Source organism: Malaclemys terrapin, chromosome 2, assembly GCF_027887155.1.
Source record: "Malaclemys terrapin pileata isolate rMalTer1 chromosome 2, rMalTer1.hap1, whole genome shotgun sequence".
NCBI classification, from domain to species: Eukaryota; Metazoa; Chordata; order Testudines; family Emydidae; genus Malaclemys; species Malaclemys terrapin.
The window spans coordinates 38246104-38259785 of NC_071506.1; the positions used below are offsets into that span (position 1 = coordinate 38246104).

General features: G+C 41.2%; 1 protein-coding gene across 1 annotated transcript in view; it reads left to right on the forward strand.

The window, feature by feature from the left end:
* Positions 1-13682, forward strand: part of RNF19A (ring finger protein 19A, RBR E3 ubiquitin protein ligase) — a 93278-nt gene that overhangs the window by 59325 nt on the left and 20271 nt on the right. The window contains exons 3-5 of the mRNA XM_054018061.1: positions 10266-10474; positions 12471-12615; positions 13408-13570. Of these exons, the coding sequence (XP_053874036.1) occupies positions 10266-10474; positions 12471-12615; positions 13408-13570 (517 nt within the window). The remainder of the gene's footprint in view (positions 1-10265; positions 10475-12470; positions 12616-13407; positions 13571-13682) is intronic.

Consider the following 13682-nt stretch of genomic DNA (forward strand, 5'->3'; position numbering starts at 1 on the left):
CCTTTTCCCATCTGATCTGGTGGGGCATATTGAACTTCTCTATCTAGTAAAATCACTGTCACCAAATCTCCCCCATCATCTCTCTACATTATTGTTTGAATTTGTAACAAGTAAATTAGAGTAATTCTAATGTTGTAATCATTTCCACATTATTGTTGACAAACGTTCTTATGCTCTTCACAAGAAAATTGTGGTAACAAATTGTTCTAGTTTGTGAATAAGGTGTATATAGAGGAAATCAGGTGACAAAATTGGTAAGGTAGATGTATGGAGCTCTAAGTACTAAGTATAAGGCTATTTAAAAGGAAGGATGAACTGTTGTACCTTAAAGCACTGGCACTTCAAGTGCCAGTAGCTGGGGGGAAGCAGAATTCCCTTAAAAAATAAAATAAAGTAAAACAAACAAAAAAAGCCCTGCCAAAGACACTCAGATATTGTGTCAAGTATCAGAGGGGCTGTTAAAAGTCCGGGCAGCGGTGCAGTGGGGCTAAGGGAAGCTCCCTGCATCTGTGCAGCTCCCTGAAGAGGCCAGCATGTCCCTGCGGCCCCTAGGCACAGCACTGGCCAGGAAGGCTCTGTGCGCTGCCCTCACACCAAGCACCAACTCCGCAGCGCCCAATGGCTGGGAACCTGCGGGCGAGAGTAGTGCGTGCAGCCCCCTGGACGCCTGTGCGCCATGGGGCCGCAGGGACATACCGGCTGCTTCCGGGAGCCACCTGAGAAAAGCACCACCTTGAGCCTGCATCCCTCACCCCCTCCTGTGCCCCAACCCCCAATCCCAGCTTGGAACCCCCTACCAGAGCCCATACCCCATCTCACATTCCAGAGCCCTCGGTCCCAGCCAGGAGCCCCCTCCTGCACCTCAAACCCCTCATCCCCAGCCCCATACCAGATCCCGCAGCCCTACCCCTGTCTCCAGCCCTGAGTCCCCTCCCGCACCCCAAACCCCTCATCCCTGGCATCACCTCAGAGCCTGCATCCCTAGTCGGAGCCCTCACCCCCCAATCCCCTGCCCCAGCCCTGAATCCCCTCCCACAGCCCAAACCCTTCATCCCTGTTCCCACCCCAGAACTTGCACCACAACTGGAGCCCTCACCCCCGCCCCTGCACCCCAGCCCTGAGCCTCCCCCTGCACCCCAAACCTCTCATCCCCGGCCCCACCCCAGAGCTCGTACCGCAGCCAGGGCCCTCACTTCCTCCAGCACCCCAACCGTCTGCCCCTAAAAAGGGAGGAAGGCTGGCAGAGGGTAATGAAAATAGGATCCTGCAGTATATGTTTTCACATGGTTCCAAATAGTGTCATTTAAAAAATAAAACAAAAAAGCTGTCCTCAACTGATGCTCAGGCAGGCCACCATCGGTTATTTGATTTCTTGTAGGCCTCCTGATAAAAGTGAGCCTCGAAAAGGCATTTGAAGGAGAAGGTGGTAATGGCCTTACAGGTCATTCTAGAGACAACAAATTCCGTGCATGGAAGAAGCTGACAAATGGGTGGACAAGACATGGTATAGTTGATAGAGTGGAGGCAGTGTGGGTGACATGATAAGTTGAATAGAAGAAGGGAGGGGCAGATTTGTACAGAGCCTTGAGGCCAAAGACAAGAAGTCTACTTTTGATACAGTGGTATAGGGACAGAAAGTATTTAATAGTTTATGTATGAAGAAGTACTTCTCTCTATGAATTTTCAGATTGCTGTTTCCTCAGTAGAATGAAGTATTGTAGAACTTTGCTAATTTGCATTTGCACTAATTCCATACCAATAATTTGTACACAGTTTTGCCTGGCTTTTAAGCAAAGATTTAAGAGCAGAAACAGAACTGCAGTGAGAGTGTTGGACTAACAGTACTGCAGCATATGTGCTCGTGTACTGTGGAGCATTATCATAAATAATTAAAGTTCAGCAGGGCTTTTCTTATCAAATGATCTTAGTACATTTCGTGATGATGTATCTTTGATTTGCTAATTCATAAAATTTATTTATTGAGCACTTGTTGTAAAATGCTGTAGGTACCTCACAGAGCGAAGACATTTTGTTGACCCAAAGGGTTATAATTTAAAGTCTAAATGGCACAACATTCTGGGCTTATAAACAAGAGGGGGAGAGGGGAAGAAGGATACAGGGAGGAGCAAGGAAGGATAAGGGTAACAAACAGATGACAAAATAAGTAAAATAGTACATACAATGGGTGAATTTACACTAAAAATTTTGCCAAAAAATACCTCTGGTAGGAATTCTAGGCCCTGATCCTGCAAATATTTATGTGGATGCTTAAATTTAAGTGTGTGGGTAGTTCCATTGACTTGAATGGGAAGTCTCATGTGATTAAAGCTAAGCACATGTATGTGTTTTGTAAAATCAGAATCCTAATGTAGGCAAGTCTTCATCAGCTCTTGTCCATTGTTGGTTTAAATCTGTTGAAAAGCAGGTTTTATGGACACAGTGGTAAAAATGGATCTAGCTATAGGAGCCTTATTTATACTAGAGCTCCCACTAGTTGGAAGCTTTTACAAAAAGTTCTTAGGGTAGGCAAGTTTCTTTTAAAAGGATCTTGCTTTTTTGTTTCATCCCCTTCATTCCCTGCCCTTTGGATTGTCCAGGTTTGTGAGTTTCTCAGTCACTACTGCAAGCTAGGGCTGTGCTTGTATCTTAACTTTTTTTTTTTTTTCAATGAAAGTACAGTCATTGATTTCAAATGTGCTTGCATGGTAAAAACTTAGCAACTTAAAACAAAAAATTGTTAAATCTGATACCTATAACTTTATATTCTGTACTTCACTCAGTATGAACAAAGAATAGAGTAGCTTCACATTTTTGTTATCCTGCACTACCATGGTGTTACGGTTGTAGGGGAACATGTACATCCAAACAAATTATTTTCATTTTTTAGTGTTATGAAAACTTTTGTTACATTCTGTATAAACCCTTTTTTAATAAATAACTGAATTTTGGAATTTAAGTATATTTTAGAAGAACATACTTGCTTTGCAAATTTAATTGGGGTATTTTCCATTTGGAGTCTCTAATTAATTCTGTCACTTTAAATTTGTATCAACAGTGGGTTTTATAAAATTTATGCCTTTTTTTTTTTTTTAAACTGAGAAGTGCCATTTAAAAACTCAAACATTTAGGGTGTTCACACTGTCTCTTGTTTATACATCAGTATAAACAAAATTAGGATGAAACATAACTTCATAACTAGTCATAAAAATTTACAGTACTTTGGCATGTACACTTTTGTAATGCTAAGTGTTTTTATATGTTTTTCTAATAGTTTTTAATAAGAATACAGTACCTTTTGAGCCTACCTAAGTTTGTGTATTTTATAGGTGGTGCTTCTAGCCCTATCTGTTAGGTTTGCCTGACAATTTTCATTATAAGACCCTGTTTTCAGTGGTTTATAACTTTATCAAACTTCCACCATTTGGGATAGAATTTTCCATGCTGGGTGTCTGCGTCTGGTAGAATATGTTTAGAAAATATCAGCCAAAACAGTTCAGCTATTTCTGAGAAAAAGTCTGGTGACCTTTTCTTTCAAAATCTCTTAATCCCCCCCTCCCCCCCCAATGCTTTGGAGCAGGAACTTGATATTTGACAGAAGGGGGGCAGGGTGACCTTTTGTGCTAGAGATGTGCCTTTTGCTATCCAAGTGAAACTCTCCCAAATTTTGGCCAAATCATCCTTTTAAAAATTGCATTTTACACATGCTCTGTAGAGACGTTCTAGAGATTAACTGCTAAAATCTCCAAAGATTGCATCCTTACATGGTCTAGCATCTCTCAGCTTGCGCTAACCAGATGGCACTTGTGTCATCCTCAAACAGCAACTGAACATGCTCCAGCCCAGGAGAACAGACTTTCTTGAAATGGTTGCTCCCAGCTGCTCTGGGCAGGGATAGGGTCCAGGCACTGGAGCTCTTTCCTGTTGTCTCAGTGCTGGACCTCCTCCACTTTGCTGGCCCCCAGGCAGCAGGAGGAGTAAGCAGTCCCATTGAAATGCAGAGGAAAAACAAGATGGACTGGTGTAGTGGTAAAGAGTAGATTTGGAAAAGGAGTCTGGTGAGACTGGGACTGGAGGTAGGGAGAGAAATTGGGACTGACTGGGTGGAGAGGCTGGTACTGTGAGCTGGCAGGTGAGATGAGGGTGGAACTGATTGGGCAAGGAGACTGGGAATCAGGAAAACTGGGATTGGGGAGCCAGTGAGGAAAATTGGGTGGGGACTTGGGGACTAGTTGGCTGGGGTGCAGCACAGATTGGATGAGGAACTGGGAGAAGGGACAAGACTGGGACTGGCTGGAGAAGGAGACTGATAGTAGGAATGAGTGTGTGAGAGCGAACAGAAGGCAGTTCTGACAATGAGATGGGATACAGGGAGAGAATGGGATTGTCTGAGCAGAGACTGGGAGAAGAAGGCAAGAAGTGGGGGGATTGGGACAAGGAACTGATCAAGAAAGTCCTATGGCCTGTGTTATCCAGGAGGTCGGACTAGATGGTCAGAGGTCCCTTCTGGCCTTGGAATCTATGAACCAAGGAGAGGGTGTGGGCAGAAGACTGAGACTGGATGAGGGAACTAAAAGGGAGACTAGGCCTGGGGGCCAATTGCAGGGGAGTGAGGACAAGAGAGACAGATCCATCAAAGACTTGAGAAAGGGTGGTTGAAGCTGGGTCCGGATGTAGGGAAGGGGAGAGACTAGGCATGAGGGGGACACTTGATTTATACAGCAAATTCAGAATGGAAGAGTGGGACTGGTTGGACGAAGGGATTGGGATGAAAAGCCTGAGGAGTGGAGATTGAGATCGACTAGAGAAGGAAAACAGGACTGAGATAAGGAGCCATGGTGGGTGGGAGGTGTAAGAGAGGATTGGGGCAAGGCAGAAGGGGTCAAGCTGGAGGGGAAAGGGCAGAGGAGTCGTCTGCACACTAGAAGAGTACACTCCCATTCAGAGCCTGAAATGAGACTAAAGATTTCTGAGTCTCAGCATGTTTCTGATGTCAGCAAATATCTGTGAAACCAACGGTCTCTCCTCCCCCTCTAGTGCTGGTCCACATGCAGAATGGCAACCTATTATAGCTATCAGTTACTCAGCTCAAGTGACCGAGATCTAGGCAGTGGATCCAATATTGCTGATAGATCATGTGGGTGGCAATATAATGCTAGATGATGGAATTTGTTTTCAGTTTGCTTTTTTTAAAAACTTGGAAAATTTTGCACAATAAACTGTTAAAATAACATTATGAAGGTTGCATTGTAAAGCACTCAAAAGTTCGGAAATGCCAGAATTAATGGGTTGTGATAGTAAGTGATCATATAATTAAAGACTATTTTTTCCCATGTTCAGTGTGCCGCATTCAGTGCAGGATGGACGTGTTTTGGGGATGAATCAAGGTTATGTAATAAAAGTGTGTTATCTGTTGGACTCCTGCCTTATTTGTTGCAAAAGTTGGAAGATGTGTAGTGAATGAAGTGAGGGGGTTTAGCTGAATCCCTGTCACTGCCAGACTTCCTATGGGATGCTGGGCAAATCACTTAAACCATCCTTTTTTACAGGTGGTCACTAATGGTATGTTCCTTATTTTTTGGTACCCAACTTGATACCAGAGGTCTGATTTGCGGAAGTGCTGAGCACTCAAAGCTAAAGCTAAAATCAGTAGGAGCTGTGCTTTGAGCATATTAAATACTATTTAATGCTAAATACTCTGAAAATTCAGGCCCTGGGAGTCTCAAATTTGGCATCCAAATTTAGTGGATGCCTTGACCTTAATCTCTTTGCCTCCGTTCCCCATCTGTAAAATGGGGATAATACCATCCCCTTATCTATTGTGTGTTGTGAAGATAAATTGATTGGTGTTTGTGAAGCACTCTTACTATAATAATAGGTACCACGGAAAAGCCCATGAGGAACGTAATTCTGTCTTTCATGGCAGGGTTTGAACAGTGTGCAATAAATTATGGCCAAGGTCCACACATTGAACTATAAGGGTAACACAAAATATTGAATAGCTGCTCATTAAGTGAGCACCATCCATTCTGTTCACTGAGTAAGATGAGTCTTGTGGAAAAATAGTATGTGACCGTGTAATTAAAGACTGTATCATAATACCTATGCACAAAGGAGTCAAATTAAGGTTGCATGGGCAATCTTAATTCTATCACTTCCTAACTTTTGAGTATACTTTGCAACCTTAATGTTCATTTAATATGTTCTGTGTCTGTGTAATATAGAAATACTTTACAAATACTTGTGTGCCATTTTCATGTACAGTAAGAACATCTTTATGGAATGCTTGTAAAGTAAAAATTAAGTGGAATGACTGCTAGGTGCTCCGCAGCTATTTTGATATTGGATAAAGTAATTTCAAGAATAGATTCCCAAAGAAATACACAATCTCCAGATGAATAAACATATGCTTTAACTGTTACGTGGTGCAGCACTAGGCATTCTCCTCTAGATCTGTGCTTTGACAAACTGCAAAGTATTAACTTACAAAGTACGTAGTTAAAATTGAAGGTTTATTTTTCTCAAATTAGTTATTTTGGTGGGATGTGTCACAATTCAGAGCAATTGTACCTGTGTTCCTCCTCTGTGGTCCCTCAAGGGCACCCACTCTAGGCTCCTGGCTCCTCAGCTGTCACCTCTCTTGGATAGAGCGCCACATCTTTTCCCTTCTGACAGGAATTTTTCCAGGCTGCACAGTTCCCTGCCTGCACTGTGATATCCCCAGCAAGCCAGACTGCCTGAAAATTGGTGTATACAGTGTTGTAGCAGTGTTGGTCCCAGAACATTAGAGACACAAGTGGGTGAGGGTGATGTAGTATCTTTTATTGACCAACTTCTGTTGATGAGAGACACGTGGGTGAGCTGTGTAAGCTCAAAAGTTCCTTGTCTCTCTAAAAATTGCTGTGTTTAACTCTACTGTCCTGGCTGAATTCCACTGTGGGGAGTCAGTATTGCCAAACCCAAACACACAAAAGTCATGAGTGTCTTTTTAAAGTGCATTTTGGTTTTTTATATTTGGCTTCTGGTTTTTGAACTTAGAGTTCACTTGGTTCACATTTTCAAGCTTTGCTCATGACGATTTGATTTAGAAACTTTATTATTAAATGAAAGCAGAGTTTCCTATGTAATTCTATGATTCCAGAAGCGAGGGCTTCAAGAAAAACACCAAATATTCCAGGACTTGTGATAAAATTACAAGAGTCTGCAGTAGTGGGGAGTTACTATCCACTTCCTAAAATTTACCCTGTAGAGTCATAGATTTCCAGGCCAGAAGGGGCCATTGTGATAATCTAGCCTGACCTCCTGCACATCCCAGACTACAGAACCTCACCATTCAATCCTGTAATACACACCTAACCTCTAGCTGAATTTAAATAGTTCAGGTTGCAGAGAATCCACCATTTACTGTAGTTTTAAACCTGCAAGTGTTCTGTGCTGCAGAGGAAAGTGAAAAAGCCCCAGGGCCTCTGCCAATCTGACCTAGGTAAAATTTCTTCCTAACACCCAAAATGGTGATCAGTTAGACCCTGAGCATGTCAGCAAGACCCACCAGCCAGACACCTGGGAAGGAATGCTCTGAGTAAATCCGAGCATGTCTACACAGCAAATTAAAACCCGCGGTTAACCTCTGCCAGCCGGCTCGGGCTTACAGGGCTCGGGTTGTGGAGCTATTTCATTGCTGTGTAGAATTCTGGACTCACGCTGGAGCCCAAGGTCTAGGAGTATGTGAAGTGGGAGGTTCACAGAGCTCCGGAACACTACACATCCAAGAAACAGCCCTGCAGCCAGAGCCCTGTGAGTCTGATTTGGCTGGCACAGGTCAACCATGTTTTTTCTTTTCTGGGCCCTTTTCAGAGCCTTCCCCGTCTACTGTCCCATCTCTGGTCATTGGGAATATTTGCTACTAGCAGTTGCAGGTAGCCACGTGCCATTGTAGGCAATCTCATCACAGCATCTTCTCTGTAAACTTAACAAATTTCAGTTAGGTACAATGTTATTCACTTTGGGTAACATTTTCAAAAGCCCCTTGAATCATGTAAGTGCCTAAGTGACTCAGGCACTTTTGAAAATGGCACATAGATTCCTAAATCACTTAAGTGCTATTAAAATTTTTACCCTTCTTGTCTTACTGTTGTTTTGTAATGTTAATCGCCTGCCATTGTATTCAGCCTCAAATGTTGCTACTTCTCAGCATTATGTGACCTATAATTTCAGTATTAAACATCTGTCTCTGGCTCTCCTTGTTTTTTCTGTGGTGCCCATTGCCACAGTATCTAAGTGTTGGCAGTGCTATATAAATGTAAAATCGTTGACTAAGATTTTCAGTAAAAACTATTGACTTTGGGTGCCCAATTTGAGGTATTGGATTTACAGAAAGTGTTGGTACCAGTCCTCTGAAAACCCAGACTTCTTTAACGTGTCTCAGGATAGTCCTTAAAAATGAAGAGAACTAAAATCACTATTTACATTTGAAAATCTTGAATGTTAACATTTCCATGCCAGCATGAAGATTTCTCCCCCCCTCCACCCCCCTATAGGTTTAATGTATACTTTTTTTCCCCTTCCTCAGAGCCACTTGAGGAGCCCAAGGGCTTCACTTTCCTTTCCCCCATCCTTCTAATCTTATGCATGCTGTCTCAGTGATGCCCTTTACAGCACAGTAGTATCAGAGGAGACATACTCTCTGTGAAACCTGAAACACAACACTATTTACTTTTTTTGAGTGCATTAGCAAAACAGCAATTTGCAGTGCATCTTTCTCTTTTTCTGAACATGCTGTTTCTCCTGTCTCTTTATCTTCATCAACCTAGGAGTAAGGGACTGGGCAAGACATCAGAACTTGGATCTCCTTTGTGGCAGCATGTGTTGTGCTTCCATTACACCTCTTGGGCTGTACTTTATTTGGTTTTGTGGTCTTATGAAGATAATTTTGCTGTAAACAAATGCTATATAATATGCATGCTGAAAAGACTAATCCACTCAAGTGCTGTGCTAATCTTTTTAGTTTTTTTTAAATGGTCAAATAACTATTTATGGTAATTACACTCATGTAAATGTTTTGCTTTTCACAAGAAACTATAGGCAAATGGACAGTCAGTAAAGTTTCCCAGTAACTTAATCTTTACTTGACCTAACTGCAATTTCTGGAAATTCTTAGAGGCAAACCCTGATCCCATGTCTCCTGGATGCAGAAGGCCCTGAACACAGCAGAAATTATGTGATTTGGTGTGCACAGAGAGATGGGAATGAAGTCATGTGGGATTTGCTGTTTTAAAATTCTGTAACACTTGGGTATGCTCTTAGGCCTGGATTTTTAAAGGTATTTAGACTGATTTAGGAGCCAGTCTCATTTTCAAAGGGGGTTTAGGCACTTAGTCTTAAGTCCCATTTTGGCTCCTACATCAGTTGGGGTTGTAATACTGAGTGCAGCAATGCCTGGATACCTTTAAAAATCTGGGCTTTGCCCTCTAATTCCTAACCCCAGCACATATCTGCCCCTAAAAGAAAATCTGTTTTAGCAATTTAACTTAACTTAAATTGCCTTTTCAGATATCTATTATCATTTCATGTTTGTAGGTGTTGCTTCAGTGTGTCAGACATGCTGGAGTATTGACTTGACTTTTCCCCCAAGAAGTGATTGCTGCAGGGGACTATGCCATACTGAATCCCTGTATTATTATAAATTATGTTTGTTTATTTTAGTGCTTAGGGACCAACTGAGTTTGGGGACCAGTTCCGATAGGCACTGTACAAATAGAGTAGTAGACAGTCCCTGCCCCAAAGAGCTTACACTGTCAATAGATAATACAAAGGGTAGGGGAAGGAGCTCTAACCTACAAGCAAAGTGCTTAGTGTGATGGTGGCAAACATAATGTTAGCCTATGATTGTTTTTTGGGGGGAGAGCTGAGAGAGTCCAGGCAAAGCTGTAGAAAAATATTTTCAGTGCCTATCTGTCCCTGCTTCAACTGCTCCTACAAGAGTTTTGCCAGCTTTAGTTTCTGGCTAGCTCCTCCCTGCAGTTTTCCCCAAAACCTACATGGCGGGGGGAGAAGTGGCTCTGCATCTGTCCTCATGCCCCTGGAGGTGTCTGCTCTGCACAGTTTTGGGTCTGAGGAGGTGGGTGGGGTGGCCTTAGCTAGGGGCCCCATTCTTTCCCAGTACAACAGTACATGCTTAAGCTGGTTCTGCTGTTGCCCTACTATCTTGTCTATAGATATTATTTTTGTATTAACAAAAATCTTTCTCCCACCCCTTTTGATCATTTAAGATATGCTGTGATTGCTTTTGGCTGTGCCAGCTGTCCCAAACTTACCTGTGGGCGTGAAGGCTGTGGTACTGAGTTCTGCTACCACTGTAAACAGATTTGGCATCCAAACCAGACCTGTGATGCTGCTCGCCAGGAAAGAGCCCATAGTCTGCGCCTGAGAACAATTCGTTCTTCATCTATTAGTTATAGCCAGGAGTCTGGAGCAGCAGGTATTTATGATCGTATGTCTCTGTAAAATGTCTTACTAGTACAATTACATGGTTAATATTACCAAAGAAAGAAATATGTGATGACTTAATTAGCTCCAACCCTGATTTTTTTTTTTTGTACCAGTTTCAGAACCATAAAACATTAATATAACTTTAGATTAAATTAAAAAAAAAAAGTGCTGAGTTTTTCTAATATGGGAAATTTTTGGTTTTCAGGAGTGGTAAAATCATGAAGGGGTAGCGCTGATGGCTTTAATTGTTACAAGCCTTTTTAGGATTTTTAAATCTTGAGTCGTTTTATAGTTTAAAAGTGTAATCTTCGGTGACATTGCAGTCAAGCATTCTTGAAGTACTGCTGGCTGACTAGAACCACTCTCTTCCCAATTGTATAGCTTTCACAGCTGAAACACATTTTTTTCCCCTGTGGGTGGAATTTTGACAAGGTTTATAATACTGGTATAAATAGATCTGAAAAAGCAAAATTATTATTGATTTACTGATACCCACACCCGTATAAGAATGCATAAACGATCACTCCATGTGAGGGATATATCAAGGTAATTTCTGCTCGTCAATAAAGTGCTTCTACATTGGCCAGCCAGAAATCAAATAACTCAGATATGTGAAAATTAAGTCTTATTGCAACTGTTACTGAGTAAAAGGAAGGTTTGACTAATCAGTGGAGCAATGTTTTGGTATCGCCAAGAGTTGCCTGTTTTGTCTGACACAAGCTTTGTCAAACGAAACTCTCTTGCTCGTTTATCTCTCCCCAACCGACTCTTCTCTCTGACTGAACTAATTAGACATATGAGGGGAAAGATTGTGTTCTGTGTCCCGTTGTGTCTCCCTGATTCTCTGATCTAACCCTAGCCTAGGGGCAGCTCTAACTTGTACAGTATGCATCTGGTCCCCTAGAGATTACATGCCAGTTGGGAATTGATAGCATGCACCATACTTTCATCACTCCCTCTTCCTGTGCACCATGGTCTGTGAGTGTAGGAGCTGGTTCTGCTGACTCTACACCTGCTCCAGACTCTCCCATGCTAGGCAAGTCTCCAGCAGAGGGAATCTGCAGGAGTTTTCCACTGCCCCATTTTCTTCATCAAAAGCCTACTGTACCACACCTTTCTTCTGCACCAGCAGTTATTTCTGACCAGCTAACCAATGGGGCGTGCTTTACATAACTAATATTGCTATGATGAGTGAATTGTTTGTCCTGTAATTCTGAATCAGAGTAACAGTCTGGGAAATAATCCAGGAATCACAACAGAAAAAGTTTTGTCAGTATGCCTTATCTTGTCTTTCCTATCATTAAGGTTACCCTTTGGGAAACTCATTTTTACACTTTTCAGTGAAAGAAATAAACCCTTAGCAATATTTTCAGTATTAAGCTCGGTTAGGAGCATTAGACAGATTCTGATTTGTCTGTTTCTGTAACAAATATAAATGTATCTGGTTTGGGGAGCAAGAGCATTAAGGGGAGGCCATGGAGTGGAGTCAAGAGCAGAGGAGTGGAAAAAGAGAACAAAAGATATGGAATATTTAAGGTGAAATGGATATTAAGTATGAAGAAGAAATAAAGGTTGGGACTCATGAGTGAAGATTACAGAAGTATGAAATGTGGAGAGGATTATATGCAAAAACTGCCTGTCATCATGCATATTTATTAATGTGCCTGTTTAATATCTAACTTACATTTTATTGACTTTGAAAATCTTTGTGTGTGTGTGAAGCTATTGATCTATCTAAATGTGATATATTTTTCTGTATTTTAATTTGTTGTGATTAATACTACTATATTGATGGTTTGTAATGGTCATGACCAAAAACCATTTGCAATTAAGGATTTAGTAAAGCATATTTATAACAAAGATTTAGATACGTCTGCGTCAGAACTACTATGATCAGTCAAAACTCATAATATTTCTTGTCTGTGTTTAGATAAATTTCACTTTTTCATAGAAATAGTATGATCTTCATGTTTCATTTTAAACAGCTGATGATATAAAGCCATGCCCGCGTTGTGCTGCTTACATAATAAAAATGAATGATGGAAGCTGCAACCACATGACTTGTGCTGTGTGTGGTTGTGAATTCTGTTGGCTATGCATGAAAGAGATCTCGGATTTGCATTATTTAAGGTATGTTTAGGAAAAATAGTTGTAATTATAGATTATCTGAGACAAATATTTTCTCATTTTATACATTCAGCATTTTATCTACATCCTGTTTCCTGATTTTTACATTATTTTGCTTTTCCCTGTTTTGACTTATTTAACTTCAGGAGTGACTGGGGTGTTATACTAGTGCAGACTGATTTAAAGTTCTGCTTAGATGAATAAATGTTCTGTGCTAAAATATCTAGGGCCAGATTGTCCCGTCAACCGAAGGCCATCTTGTGTCTCAGCAGAGTAGAGAATTAAGCTTCTAGTGTTTAGGTATGAGAAATGGAATATATATATATATATTTTTTTTTTGCTATGTAGGTACTTAAAATAGTCACTTTGTTCATCTTATTTCAGAAAATAAAAATCAAATGTTCTCTCACTTAGTTTCAAGCTCAGAAAGATGGATGCAGCACGTATTTAGTGTCACAAAATGAAATGGTGTACATGTTCACAATAGCTACTTTTACTTTAGTTCTAGTGCTGACCATTTATTTTGAGTGTTAAGTTGCTATAACTGGAAGTTAGTTTCCATGTGAAAATGATAATTTGTGTTGGCACTGAGCAGCACAAGACGTTATGTGGTATGATTCATAGCGCCTTTCAAAGGACATTGGAGCATCTGAAAGGTCTAAAGAAATAGTTTTTAGACACTGTTGCCATCTGTGTAATATGAATTTTATTAGATATTGTCATGTCTTAAAGTAACTTATCATTGGTTCATTTCTAAGCAGGTGTATGTGTGTGTTTACAATTTGTTTCTATTAGCCCATCAGGTTGTACATTTTGGGGAAAGAAACCATGGAGCCGTAAGAAGAAAATACTGTGGCAACTGGGAACGCTTGTTGGAGCTCCAGTAGGAATTGCTTTAATAGCTGGCATTGCTATTCCTGCTATGATTATTGGAATCCCTGTGTATGTGGGGCGTAAGGTAAAGTGCACTGTGCTGCTTACCTTGCTTCTGGTTTTAAAATGCAACACTCTTGAACATGTACACTGGTGTACTTTCAGTTGGCTCTGTTCACCATTCCTTCCCAAATAGG